Genomic DNA, 25,590 nt, shown 5'->3' on the forward strand with positions numbered 1-25,590 from the left:
GGTAAAACCAGCTTCAAGTTGGATATTCGTGCTTTCAAACCACTTGAGCCACAAACGCCAAATAAGTGTCATGATGTTGGAAGAATTGCGCACAACATTGCACAGATCTTTTTTTTCACGATTTGGACATTTATTCGCTTTCCAAAGGTAATAAACACGTGGAAACGTGAACAGCATTTTGCATTCCTATTTGAATTAGTTAGGGAGCATAAACAAAGTACAAACTGTTTACATTCGAATGTCAATAGCTCTTTGGTCATGTGACCTACTTACATGGTTATCAAAACGTCACGTCAGGGTAAGCCTACACGAAACACAGCCCTTATTTGAAGTTTTTTTTAAATACCTTTTGGAAAAAATATATGGTGGAAAACAATTGGGACGTTTCCCTGTTTGACCGCTAGGTGTTATGGGTATTATGACTTCTCCACTGTTGGGCTCTATAGTTTGTGTTGTTGGTCTTGGCTAGCTTAATATTTCTGTTGGTTGTTGCAACCCTGTCGCTCAAATTGCGTGTATACAGTGCAGAAATACTTTTCAAACATCCTGGAATACACACGCCAAAAGCATCTTCACGTGCCCATAGTATTCCCAATCCACTACAACAGGATAGGAAAAGCCTGTCTAAACGGCATTGGTGACGTCGATGCCCAAACTCAGATTTTACAGAGGAGTCCCGAAATGTAAGGAAGACTGGATTGCTATCAAGGTAAGGTTAGCCTAGCACAAACGAGCAAATGCTTAATTTACAGTTTATAACCATATATGATCACTTTTGAATTGCAGCATGAGTTGATCATTTCTCAACATGTTTCACTGGTTCAGCTTGGTTACAACCTTATTTACCACTAGAAAGCAGATCAGCTAAAATTAACCAGGAAAAACATGAAATAATGGCAGTAGGAAAAAGAATAACTCATGATCTACAGCAATTCTTTAAGTGGACCACAAAAAAAATGAAATACTTAGGAAGTTTAATAAGTGACAACAAACAAAAAAATACAATTGAAGTCGGAAGTTTACATACACCTTAGCCAAATACATTTCAACTCAAGTTTCCACAATTCCTGACATTTAATCCTAGTAAAAATAACCTGTTTTAGGTCAGTTAGGATCACCACTTTATTTTAAGAATGTGACATGTCAGAATAATTGTAGAGAGAATGATTTATTTCAGCTTTTATTTCTTTCGTCACATTCCCAGTGGGTCAGAAGTTTACATACACGCAATTAGTATTTGGTAGCATTACCTTTAAATTGTTTAACTTGGGTCAAACGTTTTGGGTAGCCTTTCACAACCTTCCCACAATAAGTTGGGTGAATTTTGGCCCATTCCTCCTGACAGAGCTGGTGTAACTGAGTCAGGTTTGTAGGCCTCCTTTCTTGCACACACTTTTTCAGTTCTGCCCATTCATTTTATATAGGATTGAGGTCAGGGCTTTGTGATGGCCACTCCAATACCTTGACTTTCTTGTCCTTAAGCCATTTTGCCACAACTTTGGAAGTATGCTTGGGGTCATTGTCCATTTGGAAGACCCTTTTGCGACCAAGCTTTAACTTCCTGACTGATGTCTTGAGATGTTGCTTCAATATATCCACATCATTTTCTGTCCTCATGATGCCATCTATTTTGTGAATTGCACCAGTCCCTCCTGCAGCAAAGCACCCCCATAACATGATGCTGCCACCCCTGTACTTCACGGTTGGGATGGTGTTCTTCGGCTTGCAAGCCTCCCCCTTTTTCCTCCAAACATAACGATGGTCATTATGGCCAAAAAGTTATATTTTTGTTTCATCATACCAGAGGACATTTCTCCAAAAGTACGATCTTTGTCCCCATGTGCAGTTGCAAACCGTAGTCTGGCTTTTTCAAGCTGTTTAAAGGCACAGTGAACTTAGTTTATTAAACTTCTGACCCACTGGAATTGTGATACAATGAATTATAAGTGAAATAATCTGTCTGTAAACAATTGTTGGAAAAATTACTTCTCATGCACAAAGTAGATGTCCTAACCGACTTGCCAAAACTATAGTTTGTTAACAAGAAATTTGTGGACTGGTTGAAAAACGAGTTTTAATGACTCCAACCTAAGTGTATGTAAACTTGTGACTTCAACTGTATATAGAAAAGTTGATTCTTCTTGGCTTGACTATATGTCCTTTTAACTTGCCGTAGACCAGCTGGGGGAGACAACCCTACCAATGGCCCAAGTAGCCTATGGTGATATTTTATATATTTTTATTGAACCTTTATTTAACTAGGCAAGTCAGTTAAGAACAAATTCTTATTTACAATGACGGCCTACCAAAAGGCAAAATGCCTCCTGCGGGGACATGGCCCTGGGATTTAAAAATAAATTTAAAAAAATACAATATTAATATAGGACAAAACACACATTGCAAAAAGAGAGACAACACTACATAAAGAGAGACCTAAGACGACAACATAACAGCAAAACATGACAACACAACATGGTAGCAACACGACATGGTACAAACATTATTGGGCAAAGTCAACAGCACAAAAGTCAAGAAGGTAGAGACAACAATACATCGTACAAAGCAGCCACAACTGTCAGTAAGTGTCCATGATTGAGTCTTTGAATAAAGAAATTGAGATAAAACTGTTCCCGTTTGAGTGTTTGTTGCAGCTTGTTCCAGTCGCTAGCTGCAGCGAACTGAGAAGACGAGCGACCCAGGGATGTGTGTGCTTTGGGGACCTTTAACAGAATGTTACTGGCAGAACGGGTGTTGTATGTGGAGAATGAGGGCTGCAGTAGATATCTCAGATAGCGGGGAGTGAGGCCTAAGAGGGTTTTATAAATAAGCATCAACAAGTGGGTCTTGCGACGGGTATACAGAGATGACCAGTTTACAGAAGAGCATAGAGTGCAGTGATGTGTCCTATAAGGAGCATTGGTGGCAAATCTGGTGGCCGAATGGTAAGGAACATCTAGCCGCTCGAGAGCACCCTCTCGAGCACTGTCTAGCCATACTCCCAAGTACTTGTATGAGGTGACTACCTCAAGCTCTAAACCCTCAGAGGTAGTAATCACACCTGTGGGAAGAGGGGCATTCTTCTTACCAATCCACATGACTGTTGTTTTGGAGGTGTTCAGAACAAGGTTAAGGCTAGAGAAAGCTTGTTGGACACTAAGAAAGCTTTGTTGTAGAGCATTTAACACAAAATCCGGGGAGGGGCCAGCTGAGTATAAGACTATCGTCTGCATATAAATGGATGAGAGAGATTCCTACTGTTTGAGCTATGTTGTTGATGTAAATTGAGAAGAGCGTGGGGCCTAAGATTGAGCTTTGGGCTACTTCCTTGGTGACAGGCAGTGGCTGAGACAACAGATTTTCTGACTTTATACACTGCACTCTTTGAGAGAGGTAGTTAGCAAACCAGGCCAAAGACCCCTCAGAGACACCAATACTCCTTAGCTGCCCCACAAGAATGGAAAGATATACCGTATCAAAAGCTTTGGCCAAGTCAATAAATATAGCAGCACAATATTGCTTAGAATCAAGGGCAATGGTGACATCATTGAGGACCTTTAAGGTTGCAGTGACACATCCATAACTTGAGTGGAAACCAGATTGCATACTGAGAGAATACTATAGACATCAAGAAAGCCAGTCAGTTGATTATTGACAAGTTTTTCCAACACTTTTGATAAACAGGGCAAAATAGAAATAGGCCTATAACAGTTAGGATCAGCCTGATCTCCCCCTTTAAATAAAGGACGATCTGTGGCTGCCTTCCAAGCAATGGGAACCTACCCAGAAAGGAGAGACAGGCTTTGCGATGATAGGGGCTGCGACCCTTTTTCTAAACCATCTGACCCAGATGTTTTTTGGGGGTCAAGTTTAAGATTCTCCTTTAGCACCTCAGACTCAGTGACTGCCTGCAGGGAGGAACTTTGTAGCAGGGCAATACCTATTTTGCCAATGGGGCTGGACCCTTTTTACTGCTGAGACGGAGCCCCGCCGATCCATCACGACTGGACTACCGATGTAATCTGCCCGAGGGGTTTTTTCAACTGGCTCCTCCGTCGTGATGTCCCCTGAATGCCCATCTGCTTGCCTGCTAGCCGTCTAGAGCATATCGGACTGTTAGCTTAAAAGGCCCATCGGACAATTTCTTTGGCCGCTATACCTATTTTGCCAATTGGCCTGGACCCTTTTACCACACGGAGCCCTGCTGATCCATCACGACTGGTCTGCTGCCGTAACAGCACGAGGGGGCTACAACAGACTTCTTCCGTTGCGACGTCCCTTTAAGGCCCTTCTGCTAGCTTGCTAGCCCCGGCCTGCTAGCTGTCTGAATCGCCGTGTCTCCAGCCCGCCGAGCTACTCACTGGACCCCTATGATCACTCGGCTACGCATGCCTCTCCCTAATGTCAATATGCCTTGTCCACTGCTGTTTTGGTTAGTGATTATTGCCTTATTTCACTGTAGAGCCTCTAGCCCTGCTCAATATGCCTTAGCTAACCCTTTAGTTCCACCTCCCACACATGCGGTGACCTCACCTGGTTTAAATTATGTTTCTAGAGACAATATCTCTCTCATCGTCACTCAATGCATAGGTTTACCTCCACTGTATTCACATCCTACCATGCCTTGAATCTATTCTACCGTGCCCAGAAACCAGCTCCTTTTACTCTCTGTTCCGAACGTACTAGACTATCAGTTCTTATACCCTTTAGCCATACCCTTATCCTACTCCTCCTCTGTTCCTCTGGTGATGTAGAGGTTAATCCAGGCCCTGCGGTGCCTAGCTCCACTCCCATTCCCCAGGCGCTCTCATTTGTTGACTTCTGTAACTGTAAAAGCCTTGGTTTCATGCATGTTAACATTAAAAGCCTCCTTCCTAAGTTTGTTTTATTCACTGCTTTAGCACACTCTGCCAACCCGGATGTCCTAGCCGTGTCTGAATCCTGGCTTAGGAAGACTACCAAAACCCCTGAAATTTCCATCCCCAACTATAACATTTTCTGACAAGATAGAACTGCCAAAGGGGGCGGAGCTGAACAATTCTGCAGAGTTCTGTCATACGATCCAGGTCTGTGCCCAAACAATTCAAGTTTCTACTTTTAAAAAGCCACCTTTCCAGAAACAAGTCTCTCACCGTTGCCGCTTGCTATCGACCACCTTCTGCCCCCAGCTGTGCCCTGGACACCATATGTGAATTGATTGCCCCCATCTATCTTCAGAGCTCGTGCTGTTAGGTGACCTAAACTGGGACATGCTTAACACCCCGGCCATCCTACAATCTAAGCTTGATGCCCTCAATCTCACACAAATGATCAATGAACCTACCTGGTACAACCCCAAATCTGTAAACACAGGCACCCTCATAGATATCATCCTGACCAACCTGCCCTCCAAATACACCTCTGCTGTCTTCAACCAGGATCTCAGCGATCACTGCCTCATTGCCTGCGTCCGTAATGGGTCTGCGGTCAAACGACCCCCCCTCATCACTGTCAAACGCTCTCTAAAACACTTCAGCGAGCATGCCTTTCTAATCGACCTGGCATCCTGGAAGGATATTGACCTCATTCCATCAGTAGAATATGCCTGGTTATTCTTTAAAAGTGGTTTCCTCACCATCTTAAATAAGCATGCCCCGTTCTAAAAAATTTGAACCAGGAACAGATATAGCCCTTGGTTCACTCCAGACCTGACTGCCCTTGACCAGCACAAAAACATCCTGTGGCGGACTGCATTAGCATTGAATAGCCCCTGCGATATGCAGCTTTTCAGGGAAGTTAGGAACCAATATACACAGGCAGTTAGGAAAGCAAAGGCTAGCTTTTTCAAACAGAAATTTGCATCCTGTAGCACAAACTCCAAAAAGTTCTGGGACACTGTGTAAAGTCCATGGAGAATAAGAGCACCTCCTCCCAGCTGCCCACTGCACTGAGTTTAGGAAACACTGTCACCACCGATAAATCCACGATAATTGAGAATTTCAATAACTTTTTCTACGGCTGGCCTTACTTTCCACCTGGCTACCCCTACCCCGGTCAACAGCCCTGCACCCCCCCGCAGCAATCTGCCCAAGCCTCCCCCATTTCTCCTTTACCGAAATCCAGATAGCTGATGTTCTGAAAGAGCTGCAAAATCTGTCCCTCTACAAATCAACCGGGCTAGACAATCTGGACCCTCTTTTTCTAAAATTATCCACCGAAATTGTTGCAACCCCTATTACTAGCCTGTTCAACCTCTCTTTCGTATCGTCTGAGATCTCCAAAGATTGGAAGGCTGCCGCGGTCATCCCCCTCTTCAATGGGGGAGACACTCTAGACCCAAACTGCTACAGACCTATATCTATCCTACCCTGCCTTTCTAAGGTCTTCGAAAGCCAGGTTAACAAACAGATCACCAACCATTTCAAATCCCACCGTACCTTCTCCACTATGCAATCTGGTTTCCGAGCTGGTCATGGGTGCACCTCAGCCACGCTCAAGGTCCTAAACGATATCATAACCGCCATCGATGAGAGACAATACTGTGCAGCTGTCTTCATCGACCTGGCCAAGGCTTTCGACTCTGCCGATAAGAATGTGGTGATTGACAGAGTCAACAGCCTTGGTTTCTCAAATGACTGCCTCGCTCGGTTCACCAACTACTTCTCAGACAGAGTTCCGTGTGTCAAATCGGAGGGCCTCTTTGTCCGGACCTCTGGCAGTCTCTATGGGGGTGCCACAGGGTTCAATTCAAATCAAAGTTTATTTGTCACGTGCGCCGAATACAACAGGTGTAGACCTTAAAGTGAAATGCTTACTTACAGGCTCTAACGAATAGTGCGAAAAAAAGGTTTGTGTGTAGGTAAGTAAAGAAATAAAACAACAGTAAAAAGACATGTGACAATAACAGTAGCAAGGCTATATACAGACATGGGTTAGTCAGGCTTATTGAGGTGGTATGTACATGAATGTATAGTTAAAGTGACTATGCATATATGATAAACAGAGAGTAGCAGCAGCGTAAAAGAGGGGTTGGGAGGGGCACACAATGCAAATAGTCTTATGACTTGGGGGTAAAAACTGTTGAGAAGCCTTTTTGTCCTAGACTTGGCACTCCGGTACCGCTTGCCATGCGGAAGTATAGAGAACAGTCTATGACTGGGGTGGCTGGGGTCTTTGACAATTTTTAGGGCCTTCCTCTGATACCGCCTGGTGTAGAGGTCCTGGATGGCAGGCAGCTTTGCCCCAGTGATGTACTGGGCCGTACGCACTACCCTCTGAAGTGCTTTGCGGTCGGAGGCCGAGCAATTGCCGCAACCGGTCAGGATGCTCTCAATGTTGCAGCTGTAGAACCTTTTGAGGATCTCAGGACCCATACCAAATCTTTTTAGTTTCCTGAGGGGGAATAGGCTTTGTCGTGCCCTCTTCACGACTGTCTTGGTGTGTTTGGACCATTCTAGTTTGTTGTTGATGTGGAAACCAAGGAACTTGAAGCTCTCAACCTGCTCCACTACAGCCCCGTCGATGAGAATGGGGGCGTGCTCGGCGCTCCTTCTCCTGTAGTCCACAATCATCTCCTTAGTCTTGGTTACGTTGAGGGATAGGTTGTTATTCTGGCACCACCTGGCCAGGTCTCTGACCTCCTCCCTATAGGCTGTCTCGTTGTTGTCGGTGATCAGGCCTACCACTGTTGTGTCGTCTGCAAACTTAATGATGGTGTTGGAGTCATGCCTGGCCATGCAGTCGTGGATGTAAAGGGAGTACAGGAGGGGACTGAGCACGCACACAGTCAGCTGTTACTTGTAGCTGCACCAAAGCAAAGCCTGCACATTCAGAGCCAAGTTTATCATAGCCTATACTACAGCAGTAGAATTGAGAGCAGGCTACTAGTCCGTATCGGGTCCCATATTTGCAACTGGTGATACTTATTGACATGAATAATTGAATTGGTTTTATTAGCACAGTTGGAATGGCTTGGATGATTTTTATCAGTGTCGTTTAAGATACAGTAAGACTGGTCTCCCTGAAACTCCGGCGCATCTTCAGATTCCGCGTAATTTGCCAGATACAACCGTGACAAGACACAGCCATGGATACCACTGTGAATTCAGAAATAAATTCAGAGAAATCTCACCTCGTTAGCGAGAAGAATGGCAAAATGTATTCACTGAAAAGGTAATGCAATTTTGTTCCATGTTTGAGCAGTGATTATTTTACATCAAACTAAATAATCCTCAATAGATATTATATGGTGTTTGATCATGGAATTTATAGGTTTTAGGTTTATTGTAGACGACATATGCTGATGGGTTGTGCATTCTATCAGCATTCTTCAAAGAGGGAGTATTTTAATTTATAAATACAATTATACAGACGACATTGTGTAGACCTCTCTATTTTTAAAATGCAGACATAAGGGTTTATTAAACTGAAAACATTTATAGGCTAAGGTGCAGGGCAGTTGGTGTAAACTATTTATCTTGTGCTGCTAGTGTAGCGTTTTGTAATTGTTGTAGATCTGTATGTAGGCTACCAAAATCAACCTGATAGAATTAGTACATAGAATGAAACAATCGGTATTGCAACGAAAATGTATGTTACCATGAAGTAACATGCTGGGCAAAGCTCATGCAAATAGAAGACATTCACATAGCCTACAATTTCCAAGGATACAAGCATAATTGAACTGTGTATATCTATAGTAGCCTAACGTTGCTTTATTCACGCCAAGTCTTTTCTTATGTTGTCCGTGTGTGGAATGTTTTATGGGAATGAACAAATGCATTTCCATGCATGGCTTCGTTTTGAACAGTAGGCTATTTGACGGATGGCCCGAGGGAAGTTCATTGAGCACTGGCAAAAACTCATCTTTCATTACGAGATCTGATGGGGGAATGGTGAAATACCCCTGAATAGTGAAATAATTCTATAACCCAATTTTTAAGAAATATTTTAAAAAAAAAATGTAAGTACGTTTTACTGGGGAATAGCCACTATTGAAATGTCCAGATATAATATTATAGCTATAGACTATTTTATTGGCTATATTATTCGAATGAAAAAATGCATAGGCATTACAATGTGCTGCCAAATAGAACAGAAAATTGATTTAAGAATGTCAAGTTTATATATATATATATATATATATATATATATATATATATATATATATATATATATATATATATATATATATATAGTAATACTACTTATCTAATCGTCTTTTTAATATTTATTTAATGGGGGGAAAGTCAGGTTTAGTTATTTTCAACATTTAGGTCTATATTGAAAATAACAAAGCACCATACGTTATTAGCTATTATGAGTCACATTTGTTTAATTTCATCTAAAACTACCAGTCTTTTCTTTGAGTATCGTGTTTGATAATCAATTCCCTAAATCAAGCCAAATTAACTGTAAACGCGAAAACACAAATGAGTGTATTCGATTTCAGCATGGATAGGGAAGAAGAACATTTTGACAAATGCTCGTGTTTTGTGGCACTCAAGTTCACCATTTTACGTGAAATTAAAGAATGCACCCCTGTCACTGCAAGACATATAGAATCCTTGATGTTTTATTGATTTTGGAAATGTATTACAATACAATGAATAATAACATTAGGCCTACGTTATGGAAGTTCATGTGGATCATCACAAGGGTCATTAGGCCTATACTGGATTGGGCGAGATCTGACTATGTCCAATTAGATGTGTTAAACGCTAGCCAAAATAGATATCTTAATCATATCATAAATATCTGAAATGCCCCCGATATTAATATATTTTCCTTGTGTGAATGCTGTGTAGCTTACTTAGTTAAATTGCAGTAAAGAATGGCAATATTCCTGCGCTTAATTAACCCCGTAGCTGCACCCACCATGTTCCCGCCTACAGCATTTCATTTCCAATGATGTCATTTGATATTTTGTAACGATTATTATCAGTATTGGAAAATATAATCAAAAATAGCCAATAATAGCCTTATAGGCCTAGGTCGCAGATTTGATATAGCCTAATAACGATTTCAATGTCTGCAATTACTTCAAAATACGTGTAATGATCCGAGACCGAAACTATTTGGAAATACGACATTTTAATAACATTAATTTACTTTTAATTGTTTTAATGGTCAAAGTTATTGATTTCGACGCTCCATATGCGCCAGCACACGTGCCATTCTGCTCGCTCTTACTAAACAAGTGTCAAAAACGGTGCAGATGATTAGGCTAATTGGGACCTATTAGGAAAACTACCAGTGAGCGCAGTGTGCATTCAACAATGACACGGGGACTTTGAAACAATCTTTCTGAGCTTTGATTCAATTTGCAAGTCAGGAGTACAGAAATAAAGTTAGGTTGTCTGACAGCGCCATGCATGCCATGTCTGATGTAATAGCTATGAGATAGACTGATGATTCAGGAACCAACAACCCCTGGAAAGTATTGCAGCATGAAATGGTGCATTTTTATGGCATGTTTGTTTGAGTGTGCAGACCCCATCATCTCATTCTAGTTATTTGGTGCAGACATGATGTGGGATGGGTTTGTTGCAGTGTCACCATGACTTCATGCCAGATCAGCAAAGCAGGATGGTCGTTCTACAGTCACAGAGCCACCCATGCATTGGAAATCGTCGCTGCAAGCTGTGCATGTAGTCTATTCTTGAAACCAAGAAGACCATTTGGAAGAGGATGGAACTGGAGTCAATCATCTGTTTTTAAATGGACGAATTAACACGATATTCGAATAAATCGAATTAGGAGAGAACAATTTTGTCCTATAAAATGTTGGATGCAACAGCAGATCCTTGTTGCAGTGAAGGCTATACTGGCAGGGTCCAGCGTCAGACTCTGGTTTGTAGGCAGGCTGAACCGGGCAGTCCATTGTGTCTGAGAAATGGTAGATCAAAACTATTTTGAAAAGGGGCCTCGCTAGTCTGTCTAACAGTAATGCTAATGGCCTTATGATGATAGACCTATTTCGAACATCCCTCTCAAAAGAAGGCACTAAGGTTACATGAAGCCTATATAGAGGGCTGGGCAGGTTACTTTTTAAATGTAATCCGTTACTAGTTACCTGTCTAAAATTGTAATCAGTAACGTACCTTTTGGATTAACTAAACTCAGTAATGTAATCTGATTACTTTCAGTTATTTTTGGATTACTTCACCCTAAAACACAAAAGAAGAAAAAAGGATTATTACTAATTTAACAACATTTATTGCAAGACACAAAACAAAACATTATGACAAAAATGAATTTAAGCACTGTATACTGTACCTGCCTCTAACATGCGTCCTTCATCCTGATCTTGTCCATTTACACCTTTAAGATCTGATCACAGTCAGACCTTTGGCTCCCAAGTGGCGCAGCCGGTCTAAGGCACTGCATCTCAGTGCTAGAGGCATCACTACAGACCCTGGTTCGATTCCAGGCTGTATCACAACCAGCTGTGATTAGGAGTCCCATAGGGCGGCGCACAATTGGCCCAGGGTCGACCGGGGTAGGGTTTGGCCAGGGTAGACTATAATTGTAAATAAGAATTTGTTCTTAACTGAATTGCCTAGTTAAATAAAGGTTAAATCATATATATATTTATGTCGGATATGAGTTTGCATCCCAATATTCATAATCATAATACATCAAATATACATTATGAAACATATACGTTCCACCCATGAGGCCTGAAGAGGACGATTTTGTCACTTCACTGCAGGAAATGGGTACTCCTATTGTGACCACCACTGTGAACAACACGGCACCATGTGATATATTACACACTTTAATAGATCACATTTATTGATTTAATAAAAAATATATATCCCCTAACCTGACGTGATGTGCCAAAGCATCTAGTGTTATTGATCTAGTGCCAATAGCTCTCCGAAATGAACTAAGCAAACATCATTTTGTTAATTCTCCAGCTGATTAAACGTTTGCTAACTAATGTCTTATAGTCTGTTGTAAATGTATTTTGTTAATTGTGCTCACATAAGCTTAAAGCATTTAGTAGGGTGTCCACCCACTCTGCCCAGACTAGTGAAAACCCTCCTTTGGTGATGGCATTTCACTTAAAATGCATTTACCAAGACAAATCCGACCATTCATGTTCTGAATCGTTCAGTGGGGTCTTTTTCTAACGTTATATAACCTAAAATATCAGATACCTAATTAGCACCGAGCGCTGTTGACAGGGCGGCGCAGCTTTATCGCCAAAACTTTTGAGGATTTTACATTTGTCTGTCATGTCTTCCAAGTTGTTTCGGAAATAGCAAACATAGCATGACACGAGCTGAATTAAACGTATTAGGCTTTTAAAATAAAAAGCTTGAAGTACGTTGACATTTCACAGAGATACTCTTGTTTTTGTGAGAGTTCTTCTTCGAAAAAGAACAGGAACTTCGCATTGATATGAAAACCGTATACTAAAATACTACATGTAATGTATCACAATCATATATGTCTTATCTCCATAACGTTTTATAGCCTCCCGATTTGAGAAGAAAGATAACGAATTGTAAATCTGTCCGGAGCTTTAATTCTCTCACAGAATCCAGCCTAGACTACGCGATGCTATTTTCCTGATTTATGACAAAAACAATTGTCTGGCCTCCATGGATTTAGTCGCCCTAATTTTGACCAACCTACAAAGGTAAAAACTCAATCCAATTCATATTGAACGGATTATGATAGAGACATGAGGTTTGGACCATTGGTTGTTCTTAGAGGATTACACAATTAACATATTATTAACCCATTGGTAACAAAAAAAAGAAGCGTTTTTGATTGGACATACTACATAGCTCTTTTTATGCTGCCTAACAATCATATTTGGCTGAATAAAGTATAATGAAAGTCAATATAAATATATTTTCCTTGCTCATAGCCAATTGCCGACTCTGTAATAATGTAATGTTTTTGAAGAATGTTCATACATTTCACATCATTTCATGCACAGCTGAGTCTCTCCTTGGCCCTTTAGTCTGCTTGTCTTGAGCACAGAAACCTGGATATACATTTGCACACGTTATTCTACACCAAATACATCATATTTATATCTTTATTTAAAAAAAAACTATTGCATGAATTAAAGTATCAAGAACATTTATTGAATTGAGTCAGGGAACGTTTATGTAGAACTCTATACAGTGTGAAAGTTACCATTTAAGAGGAAGAAGAGATACCAATGTTGTACAAGACACTGCTTTATAACCCTTGAGGAGTACATTGAATGTTAATGCAAGTGAGTTCAATCTAAATCTTTGTTCTAGAATGGTTCCAGATTGGACAAGATGTAAATATTGGTTGTGTATAAGACAGTAATGAGCCAGTGATGCTGATTTGTCATATCTACATCTTTATTTTCTTTGTAGGACAAAGAGGTTTTGTCAGTGTAGTCTACAGTATGGTGTAATGCCATGAATTACATGATACTGCACTGAATCAGAAGATATCCTGTAAATGGACCAGTTCACATGGCTGTGAAAATGGACAGGTCTCATAGGATTCATCCTGATTTGAAGATGGCAACAAGCTAGATTACATAAAGCGTTTTATTTATGACATGGGCATGGACACACCAACTGATTGAAATTGGAAAGGTTTTACCTGACATAGATCCCTTCTTTGAGAACTGCTGTATAGAAATCCCCAAAACATATTCATTCAAGACAAGCCCTCCATTTGTTCAATTGAATGGAGTCGATCCTGAGGTTAACCAATCATGTTTGCTCTGCAGTGTTAGGCTGTGTGTTGATGTAAAGTGTGTGTGTGTTCACAGCGAGGGCTTATGTTATGTTTGTGTATGTTCTCTAGGTGTGTGTGTGTGTGTGTGTGTGAGACAGACGGACATTTTGAATAGCCTCTGTGTTGGGTTAGGATGGGAGGGGGTGTATTTGCTCTCCTCTCCAAATGGTGTGATTAAACAGAAGCAGTTTTCCACTTGGCCGACTCCTTTCAGCCTTCGTGTCCCTGGGCTCTGGACTGATAGAGTCGCGGCCCAAAGCTGGGTTATCTCCTAGAAGCCCAAATTGCGTTTTTTCCACCTCATTAGTCTCATCATCCTGGCTTATCCTCATTGCACATGGAGAGAGAGGGGGGACGGGGGACGGCCTACCCATCATTTTGTTATACTGGTTTAATTTGAATCTGATCTCGTCCTGTGACGTGGGAGTGTGCTATTTGTGTAATTCTCAGGTGATACAAACACATTTGGGGAATATCAAACCTACTTCATAAAAAATGTTATTTTGATGAATTTATTCATACTATTTCATCCTTCCACAAGATACAGTCCCGACACAAATCTAGGGTTGCTACCCAAGCTGGCTGGCTGGTCGTTCGTTCTATCTGTTCTGACAGAGACAGGACCCATTAGTTCAGTCTTTTTGTTCTGTATCTATCGTTCGTTCTAAATCTTCCATTGCCATACTGGCTGGCAAGGAAGGTTCTTATCCCTTTCTTTCTAGCTAGTCAACTACGGCTAACTTAGTCATGTCAGAAAGTGCAGACAAAATAATAGCAAAGTAGCTGCATTTGTTTAAGCAGTTTTCTAGTGACATTTATTTGGATACATCCATAACAATAAGCTAATGAGGTTCGATTTCACCTGGCATAGAAAAAGTGCTCTCATCAGGACACTGTTGTTCAGAGGAGCTAGCCAACAACACAGCTAACACAGTCACTTCAAACTGAAGCTGGAAAGACTGCAAACTAGCTGCACTTCGTTGCGTTTGACCTTTTTTCAATTGCCATTTCTTTGTATATATCCATAAAAATGATGCCAACTGATTCATGATTTCAACTGGCTGAGAAATGCTGCTTGCTTGTCTGTTTCATCCCAACTCCCGACACGTTCATTATTATGGGACAGCTGGAGATTGAATTTGAATATTGAAACAATGTTGCAAATGTTGGAGGCAGACATTAAGGTTTATACAAAACTCCACTGTTGAAAATGAAATGTTAGTCTAAAAGAAATGTAAGATAATGTCTAGATGCTTTTTATAGTGGAGATGAAGTGTATAAATTGCCTGGCTGGGCTGATGAGACAGTGGATTGTGCAGTCAGATGGAGGAGAGTAAATAGACATTATAACATTATCGATTTAGCCGGTGGTAACTTGTGAAGTAGACACCGGCTGGAAGATTTTTAACCAATCACCATTCAGGATTAGACCCACAATCCTAATACATATATATATTAAAAAAGCCAGTTCCACTGCAAGTCCATTCTATAGCGTATAGTCTACTTCATGTTATGCAGTATCATCTTTTATGAAAATAGGATTCTATGACAGGGTGGTAGACTTACTGTAAGTATGCTATATAAATGCTCTGTCAGAGATCCTGATGGTCACTCTGACAGAGCTCCAGAGTTCCTCTGTGGAGATGGGAGAACATTCCAGAAGGACAACCATCTCTGCAGCACTCCACCAATCAGGCCTTTATGGTAGAGTGGCCAGACGGAAGCCACTCCTCAGTAAAAGGCACATGACAGCCCGCTTGGAGATTGCCAAAAGGCACCTAAAGGACTCTCAGACCATGAGAAACAAGATTCTCTGGTCTGATGAAACCAAGATTGAACTCTTTGGCCTGAATGCCAAGCGTCACACCTGGAGGAAACCTGGCACCATCCGTATGGTGAAGCATGGTGGTGGCAGCATCATGCTGTAGGGATGTTTTTCAGATGCAGGGACTGGGAGAGTAGTCAGGATCGAGGGAAAGATGAACAGCGCAAAGTACAGAAAGAACCTTGATGAAAACCTGCTCCAGAGCACTCAGGACCTCAGACTCGGGCGAAGGTTCACCTTCCAACAGGACAAAGACCCTAAGCACACAGCCAAGACAACTCAGGAGTGGCTTCCGGACAAGTCTTTGCCAAGTCAGAGCCCGGACTTGAACCCGAACAAACATCTCTGGAGAGACCTGGAAATAGCTGTGCAGCGACTCTCCCTATCCAACCTGACTGAGCTTGAGAGGAGCTGCAGAGAAAAATGGGAGAAACTCCCCAAATACAGGATTGCCAAGCTTGTAGCGTCATACCCAATAAAACTTGAGTCTGTAATCGCTGCCAAAGGTGCTTTAACAAAGTACTGAATAAAGGGTCTGAATAGTTATGTAAATGTGATTATTTCTTTTATTTTCAATGCATTTGCTAAAATTTCTTAACATGTTTTTTCTTTGTCATTATGGGGCATTGTGTGTAGATTGATGAGGGGAAAAAACTATTTAATCAATTTTAGAATAAGGCTGTAACGGAAAGTCTGAAGACTTTCCAATTGCACTGTAAATTATGTTTTTATTTCCTTTTTTCAAATTTTATTTTTTATTAACCCTATCACCCCCCGCTTCGGAGAACAAATATCATATTTTTTTTTACAGCTTTTTTGCTACATATACATACATTTTACATACATGGTACTTTTATATAAAGCAGTCGCATAACAATAATACATTACCAAGCATAAACTCTTTAATCCCAATCCTCAGCCACTCTCAGCCAATTCCACCTATCACCAATCTCACCTATCACCACATGTTTCCATGTGACATATGTTTTTCAATTGTGCTGTGATGTTTGACGACAATCTTTTAACATCTTTAACATTTCTAATTGTATATTATCCACTGAGGCTACCACTAGGCTACTTACAGGAGAACCAGTTTGGGTTTAAGTATAACTTATGTGTGAGTGAAGCTTTTAGTGAGAGGTTTAAAACTTGAATATTTAATAATTTTATCTCCTGAAACTCATGTTAATTATATAAATAGCCACGTTTAATTTCATTTGGCTTAGCATTCCAAATAAAATGAAATATTTTTTGCTCATATAATTTAAAAACGAGTCATCTGGAGTAGGCAGTGACATTAGTAAGTAAGTAGACTGTGATAGGACCAAAGAGTTAACCAATGTGATTTTTCCATAAATAGACAAGTATTTACCTCTCCATGGTTGCAGAATCATATCTATTTTTGCTAACTTTCTATTGAAATTAATTGTGGTAAGCTCATTTATATTTTTTGAGATGTGAATACCAAGTATGTCTACTTCCCCATCTGCCCATTTTATTGGTAAACTACAAGGTACTGTAAACACTGTATTTTTTTTCAACGATCCATACATAATATTGTACACTTGTCATAATTAGGTTTTATTCCAGAGAGGCTAGAAAAGTGATCAAGATATTCAATGAGACTGTGCAGGGTTCCAGATTGCGGATTTAAGAAAAAAACTAGAGTCATCGGCATACATTGATACTTTTTTATTTTTGTCCCCTGGATGTCTAACCCCTTGATGTTCTTATTCAATCTAATTTTAATAGCTAGCATTTCAATGGCCATAATAAATAGGTATGGAGACAACGGACAGCCTTGTCTTACTCCTCTTAAAAGCTCAATAGTTTCTGAGAAGTAACCATTATTTACTATTTTACATCTGGGGTTGCTGTACATAACTTTAACCCATTGAATAAGAGATTCACCAAAATCTAAAGTAATCCAGGCATTTATAAATGCCTTTTCAAAATCTGCTATGAAGACCAGACCTGGTATCTTCAATGTTTCATAATGTTCAATTGTTTCAAGTAATTGTCGTATATTATCTCCAATATATCATCCATGTAAAAAAAAACGGTCTGATCAGGATGAACAATATCTGGTAAAACCTTTTTTATTCTATGTGCTATGCATTTTGCCAGGATTTTCACATCACAACATTGAAGTGTTAGAGGCCTCCAGTTTTTTAAATGGACTGGATCTTTATACTTACCACCTGGGTCCTGTTTTAGTTGTAATGAAATCAGACCTTCTTGTTGAGTACCTGAGTCTACCAGTCGTATAATAGTAGCTAAAACATGCTAATAATGTATCTTTGAATACATAAAAAGGTCTGATATACCTCTACTGGTATACCATCAAGCCCTGGTGTTTTTTGCAGACTGAAAAGATTTTATTGCCTCAAAAAGTTCCTCTTCTGGAAGTTGGCCTTCACACAGGTCTTTCTGTAAATGTGTTAATTTTACATTTATTATTATTATTATTATTATTATTATTATTATTATTAGGAAAGAAATCCTTACAGTTATCATCATTCTGTGGAAATGGAGGACACTGAAAAGAAAATACACACTTAAAATATTTTTTTTCCTCTTTCAAAATATCATTCGGTGAATCATGGATTACTCATTTGTAATGAGTTTCTGTAAATTATTTTTGGTAGAATTTCTATGTTGAAGATTCAAGAAACATTTTGTGCATTTTTCACAATTTTCCATTCAATTCGTTTTATTTTTGTAATACATTACACTTGATCGTTCTTGAATAAGAACCTCCGTTTATTTTTTAGTTTTTTCCTCTAACCTATTTTGTGCCTCTATAGTACAGTTTCCATTACCATCTACCTGCACTGTTACTTCCTCTATTTCCTTTATTAGTCTAATCTCTTTTAACCTAAACTACTTTTGTTTTAATGATGAGTATTGTATTGAATGGCCTCTAAAGGTACATTTGAAAGTGTCCCATACAATAATGGGATCTGCTGTACCTATGTTGTACAAAAAAAGTCAATTCTGAATTATTTTGTCTTAGTTAAGAACAAATTATCATCCAATAGGCTTTGATTAAATTTCCTATATCCCCGTCCACGTGGAAATTCTGTCAGAGTTATATGGAGGCCAATTAGATGGTGGTCCGATCGCATTCAGTCTCCTATTAATACTTTTTTAAAACTTTTGATGCCAGCAAGAACGAGACTAGGAAGTAATCAAGACGACTAGCTTGATTAAGCCTCCTCCATGTATATCTCACTAGGTCAGGGTTTTTCAACCTCCATATATCCACTAGTTCTAATGTATTCATAATCTTTGATCTTTTCCAGTTCCTTTTCAGACTCCAAAGAAGACTATCCCAACTTCCCGTTTGAAAACGGAGATGTGACTGGTGCCAACAAGCTGAAGAAGCAGCCTGTTGGTGCCCATTGCCATGGTAACAAAGCAGTGAGTGAGGAGAACCATGACAAGCTTCTGGCTAAGAAGAAACTGTACGTTGCCTCCATTGTGTGCCTCATCTTCATGATTGGAGAGGTCATAGGTAAGGCTGGAAAATATTATTAATCAGTCTAAAATGCTATTTCATACCTAGGGCCAGGAGCTTTTCCTGACCATGTGACGTGGCCACCAACTATAAATTGTAAAAATGAATATACAAATATTGAAAGCTTAAAGGTGTGCAACATGAAAATATTGTCTCATTTACATTGTGTAATTTATTGACAGCCCCTAACTAACCCTGGAGATAGGAAAGCCAAACCAATTTTGCCACAGTCATACACCAGCCAGTTAATTTACAAACACACAAAAGAGACACCAACATCAAGCCACACCTTGAAACCAACTCACGTTTGAATTCAGACGTGGTCGCTAGCATTTCTTAATGAAATAAATCTAAAATGAGGCCAAATCAGGATGTTCAGCCGCCCTTTAAGTGAAATTCGATTTAGCTGTCATTGGAATCAAAATATAATAGTTTAGTTGTTCAAACACACAGTCTGTATTTTCCATTCATGAGACCTATTCATCATCAATAGCATCTAAAACATGGATCTGATGTGCGCCTGCCTCTGAGACGTCTCCATTGTGTCAATGTGTCTATAGGTGGCTACCTGGCCCACAGTTTGGCTATCATGACAGATGCAGCTCACCTCCTGACTGACTTTGGCACCATGATGGTCAGTCTCTTCTCCCTGTGGATCTCCTCCAGACCGCCCACCAAAAGCATGACCTTTGGATGGCACCGCTCAGGTTAGGCCCATGACATATCACCTTAAAACATCTGTGAATGTACTTTCTCTTTTACCATTTAACCTCCAGATTACACGGCGAATGTTGTAATAGCTGAATGATAACAGCCACGGTCACAATGCTCTAAAATGACCTTTCCAGGGGTCACTGGCTGTGTGATACTGATGGTCACTGTCTCCAACCCCCACAGAGATCCTAGGAGCCCTGGTGTCAGTGATGTCCATCTGGATAGTGACTGGGGTGCTGGTGTACCTGGCCATCGAGAGGATAGTCAGGAACGACTATGAGATCAACAGTCAAGCGATGCTCATCACCTCCGGCTGTGCCGTCATAGTAAACATCATGTGAGTGGTTCATTATCACGGCTTGATCTGGAAAAACTACACAAAGTCATGCAAATAACAGCTGGAGTCAGACATATATTATATTCAACTATGCTGTCTTTTCCCCCCAGAGCGTATGAATTTATGAAAAACTAAGAGGAGGAACTTTAGACTATTGACATGTAGCATTCTCTATTCCCTCTGTCCTGTAGCATGGCGTACATCCTCCACCACTCTACCACCTTCCACGCCCAAGGCTCAGGCTACCAGCAGATAGACGAGAACGGGCAGAGCCCTGTGGGTCACAGCCACTCCCATGTGGGTCACGGCCACTCCCATGCCCTTCTGGGTCATGGCCATGGCAACACCAGTGTGAGAGCAGCCTTCATTCACGTGTTGGGAGACCTCCTACAGAGTGTTGGGGTCCTAGTGGCTGCCATCGTCATCTTCTTCAGGGTCAGTAACAAATACTAGTGTTTACATACATCTTACAGTCCAAATTACATTATGGCATATTGTTATACTGTATTTATTTACAGTGCAAGAAGTGTATCCCTTATATATTTACAGTCTCAATAGTGTTATGACATCAGTAGAGCAGCACCCCATCACCCCATCACCACCTGATACCACTCCCCTCTGCTCGCCTCATACTCTCTCCTGTGGACCTTCTGTTGCAGCCTGAATACAAAGTAGCAGATCCCATTTGCACCTTCCTCTTCTCCGTGTTTGTCCTGGGGACCACGATCACCATCCTCAGGGATGTCTTCAGGATACTCATGGAAGGTAAACTCAACTCAACAGCCTTTTCTGTTTCTCTTGCTCTGAACTGAGTCAAGGTGAATTCAAACAATAAAATGTTTATCCAGACATTTTCCTCAGTTTGTAAAATAATTGATTTAAGGAGAAATACATCAGTAGAACATGGCCATGAGTTCCATGAAGTGAAATAACTATTGATGCAATCTTCATCTGTCCTCAAATCTTTTACAGGGGCTCCTAGGGGAATAGAGTTTGACTCCGTGAAGGAGGTGTTGCTGTCTCTGAAGATGGTGAAGTCTCTGCACAACCTGCGCGTGTGGGCCCTGACCGCAGGACAGACTCTGGTCTCTGTCCACGTAGCCATCGGTCAGAAACCACCTTTACTCAGAGTCTGGCACATCCATTTAGATTGTGCACATGCAATCTAGCATGTTCATTCACACACATCGCCAATTGTGGCCAACAGAAAAAAAGATGATACATAACTTCACAGTTAGACATTACGGTATGGGGCGGCAGGTAGCCTAGTGGTTAGAGCGTTGGCCCAGTAACTGAAAGGTTGCTGGATCGAATCTCTGAGCTGACAAGGTAAAAATCTGTTGTTCTGTCCCTGAACAAGGCATTTAACCCACTGTTCCTAGGCCGTCATTGTAAATAAGAATTTGTTCTTAACTGACTTATCTAGTTAAATAAAATAGATGATTGTTGACATCTGTTATGGTTATTGTTGTTTTCCAGAGAAGAATGCTGATCCCCAGAGTGTCCTTAAGGAGGCTACAGAGATCCTCCAAACCAAGTTTGGTTTCTATAGCACCACCATCCAGGTGGAGTTCTACTCTGACGACATGGCCTACTGCACACACTGCCAGGACCCTATGGGCTAAGACACACAGTCACCATGGGGACAGGAGAGTTTGAAAGGGAGTGGGCTGGGATTGGCTTCTCTAAAGCGTTGCCAGTCAATATAAAGAACATACAGTACACATACACAAGCATCATTGAGGATGTAAGCTAGGAATGAAAACACTGTGGAAAAGCATCACCATGAAACATTTTTGATCCATCATCAGCTTTACAGGACTCAAACAAATGTACTACTGACTGTACTGCGTGTGTATTCACCATATCATGCCAAAGATTCCCATATAAATACCATTCATTCAGGAGATATTGATACTTCAGAAATAGTTTCCATGCCCTAAGAGAGCTGCCAATTTTCATAAGAAAACTATCACAAGAAACTGCATTTCAGGGAGACAGACAGACAGACAGACAGACAGACAGACATGGAAATATAATGGTAAATGTATCAGCACATGTTTTTAGTACAGTATGCAACCACTTCACCAGTTTGTGCTGATGCACTGCAATGTTAGACAGCCGTTTGGCTTTGTTTGGCTTCAGCACTCCCTCACTGGCACTGTGCATTAGGGCAGCAGCAGCGTGTAATAGCTTGTCTCGGAGTTCTTTGGTGTAATACATTGATATTGACGTGAGAACCTTAAAGCCAATTCTGCCTCACCCAGCCTTTTATATGTGCTTCAGCGAGGGTGTCTGCCAAATGGAAGCATTTTATTGTTCACAACTGAAAAGAGTTCGGGTACAAATAATGGATTATGTCAGTGTGAGAAAGCATCCTACAAGCACACTCATCTCACTCAGAAGAGGAAGCCTCAAGACAGGCCAATTTACAAAAGGAGTTGGTCGATTAATTTGAGCATTGTGAGCTGTATTAATCTATGCCCCAGGTTATGCCCTAAGCGGAGCTGGCAAATAGACTGACAGTGCTCTACCTCTAATTTGAAACTCACTGAAGATAGACTACAGTGGAACGTGTTGTTAAATTATGCTTCGAGTCATAGCCCCAGGCCGGACGTTTTCTTGCACTGTTTTGGGATGACAGAAGAGAGGTCAGATAAATTAACCCCATCTCTATACTCTCACCTATCCACACTCTCCAAAAGCACACCCATACACCCTCCTCACCCACTCCCACGCTGTCATAGGCCTACATGCCGTGGAGCTTTGCACAGGGTTTCTGTTTGTCGTACCAGTAGTTTGTTAGTTCCATCCAGTGCCTCCACACTGCCTCCAAACAACCTTCCTAAATTCTAGGGAGCCTCCGTCGGTCAGCTTTCTACTCCATAACTGTCCACTAACACCACACGCATGCTCACACACCTGTCAGCTTCATCAAAAGAAATGCACCAACAAATAAGTGTAGTGGTATATCTCAGAAAATGTACAGTGATAAGTGTGTTGTACATAAAAAGTCCAACGTGTGAGACGCTGACACGATGAAATATAAAAGGCACTCGCCATGCTTGTCGTACTTTGATGCCTGCAGTGAAGTCTCAATGTTGTAACCCGCACAGAAAACGAGCAGAAATTGACACGTTCTTTATTGAACACTTGCATGAGTGTTGTTTATCGTTCAGATGATATAATAAGGATATCTTCATATGCTGCCAATACAAATATTTGAGACGGATTCTACTTCTTAATGTTACCAAAATACTCATAAAAAAATCTATATTTTGATCACTTTTGATAACTCTGGAAAGTATATATTAAATGTAAATATATTGTCATTTGTAAACCATACAGAAATTTAACAAAGATCCCACTGTAAGGACTTAATAGAACAGGAATGTTACAACCAATGTATTACAGGCAAGAGTCTACTCAAATTATTGTTCACCAGCTAAATGTAATGTTTCAGAGTGCTGTCTTGTACTGTATGAAAATTGTAAATATGCCAAATATCAGTATTTCCTGTAGATGATTTTGTGTAAACGTGTAAATACATTTGATTTATTGTATAAAATAAGTCTAAAGTGTGTAAATGTTTGTTTGATATTTAATTTCTATGTATGGTACGTTTTTTGTAAAACTGAAATAAAAGGATGCAGATAACTGGTGCATTGTTTAATTATTTTCAGAGGTCTAAACCTGTGCAATATTTCTAGGCTTTGCGTTCAAATCTCGCTTTACCAATAATACTAAATTCTCAGTGATTCCAGATAATGCAGAGAATCTCATTGGCTGTTAATCTCCAGTCCCAATCAGAGACATCTAATTACATCCGCAGTAGTGTACAAAGCAGCATCTACTGTACAAGGCAGCAGCAGGAAATATGGCACAACAGATTATCACAAAGCTTTGTCATGTTAGGGCACATCCTTTTGACTGCAAAAATAATCAGCAACCACAAAAAAACGGATAAAGCCAAGTAATGTTGGCGCAAAGTATTCAGACACCTTCACATTTTGTTACGTTACAGCCTTATTCTAAAATGGATTCAATTGTCCCCCCCCCCCCTCATCTACACACAAATGTATAAAAAATACAAAACGGATCACATTTACATAAGTATTCAGACCCTTTACTCGGTACTTTGATGAAGCCCCTTTGGCAGCGATTACAGCCTCGAGCCTTCTTGGGTATGACGCTACAAGCTTGGCAATCCTGTATTTGGGGAGTTTCTCCCATTCTTCTCTGCAGATCCTCTTAAACTCTGTCAGGTTGGATGAGGAGCGTCACTGCAAAGCTATTTTCAGGTCTCTCCAGAGATGTTTGATCGGGTTCAAGTCCGGGCTCTGGCTGGGTCACTCAAGGACATTCAGAGACTTGGATGGTGCCAGGTTTCCTTCAGACGTGACGCTTGGCATTCAGGCCAAAGAGTTCAATCTTGGTTTCATCAGACCAGAGAATCTTGTTTCTCAAGGTCTGAGAGTCCTTTAGCTGCCTTTTGTCAAACTCCAAGCGGGCTGTCATGTGCCTTTTACTGAGGAGTGGCTTCCGTCTAACCACTCTACCAAAAAAGGCCTGATTGGTGGAGTGCTGCAGAGATGGTTGTCCTTCTGGAAGGTTCTCCCATTTCCACAGAAGAACTCTGGAGTGACCATCGGGTTCTTGGTCACCTCCCTGACCAAGGCCCTTCTCCCCGATTGCTGTTTGGCCGGGCGGCCAGCACTAGGAAGTCTTGGTGGTTCCAAAATGCTTCCATTTAAGAATGGAGGAGGCCCTGTGTTCTTGGGGAACTTCAATGCTGCAGAAATGTTTTGGTACCCTTCCCCAGTTCTGTGCTTCGACACAATCCTGTCTCGGAGCTCTACGGACAATTCCTTTTGTTGTAGAAACATCTGATGGATGATCAATGGAAACAGGATGCACTGGAGCTCAATTTCGAGTCTCATAGCAAAAGGGTCTGAATACTTATATAAATAAGTTGTTTTTTATTTTTAATACATTTGCAAAAATTTCTAAAGTAGTTTTTGCTTTGTCATTAAGGATTATTGTGTGTAGATTGAGGAAGAAATGTATTCAATCCATTTTAGAATAAGGCTGTAACATTACAAAATGTGGAAAAAGTCAAGGGGTCTGAATACCTTCCGAATGTGCTGTATATAAAGCAGGCAGACAGGCATCCAGTTACTGTTCGCTTGAACGTTAAAATGGGCAAAATGAGGGACCTAAGCAACTTTGAGCGTGGTATGATCGTTGGTGCCAGGTGTGCCAGATCCAGTATCTTACAAACTTCCGCCTTCCTGGGCTTCACACACACACGTGTCTAGGGTTTACTGAGAATGGTGCGACAAACAAAACGCATCCAATCAGTGGCAGTCCTGTGGGCGAAAACAGAGAATGGCAAGAATCATGCAAGCTAACAGGCGGGCCACAAATAGACAAATAACGACGCAGAACAACAGTGGTGTGCAGAATGGCATTTCA

General features: G+C 40.8%; 1 protein-coding gene across 2 annotated transcripts; it reads left to right on the top strand.

The window, feature by feature from the left end:
* Window positions 1-52: 52 nt before the first annotated feature.
* LOC115192322 (zinc transporter 2) lies at window positions 53-23,772 on the top strand. Of its 2 annotated transcripts, none has more exons than XM_029750700.1 (8): window positions 53-147; window positions 18,850-19,061; window positions 19,625-19,771; window positions 19,962-20,115; window positions 20,307-20,550; window positions 20,775-20,880; window positions 21,088-21,222; window positions 21,595-23,772. In XM_029750700.1, the coding sequence occupies exons 1-8, from the start codon at window positions 71-73 to the stop codon at window positions 21,738-21,740; spliced, it is 1,221 nt and encodes a 406-aa protein (XP_029606560.1). In that variant the 5' UTR covers window positions 53-70; the 3' UTR covers window positions 21,741-23,772. The 2 variants fall into 2 exon arrangements, with proteins under 2 accessions (XP_029606560.1, XP_029606552.1); XM_029750692.1 differs by lacking the exon at window positions 53-147 and adding an exon at window positions 7,758-8,148.
* Window positions 23,773-25,590: the final 1,818 nt, after the last annotated feature.

This window comes from Salmo trutta, chromosome 1 (assembly GCF_901001165.1).
Source record: "Salmo trutta chromosome 1, fSalTru1.1, whole genome shotgun sequence".
NCBI lineage: Eukaryota > Metazoa > Chordata > Actinopteri > Salmoniformes > Salmonidae > Salmo > Salmo trutta.

What these genes read in the sequence shown, in the direction of transcription:
- LOC115192322 (XM_029750692.1), top strand. Translation starts at nt 8,063, where the DNA reads ATGGATACCACTGTGAATTCAGAAATAAATTCAGAGAAATCTCACCTC. An exon ending in CTTCAGGATACTCATGGAAG is followed by an intron (nt 20,881 to 21,087) that starts GTAAACTCAACT and finishes AATCTTTTACAG; the next exon opens with GGGCTCCTAGGGGAATAGAG. An exon ending in CTCTGTCCACGTAGCCATCG is followed by an intron (nt 21,223 to 21,594) that starts GTCAGAAACCAC and finishes GTTGTTTTCCAG; the next exon opens with AGAAGAATGCTGATCCCCAG.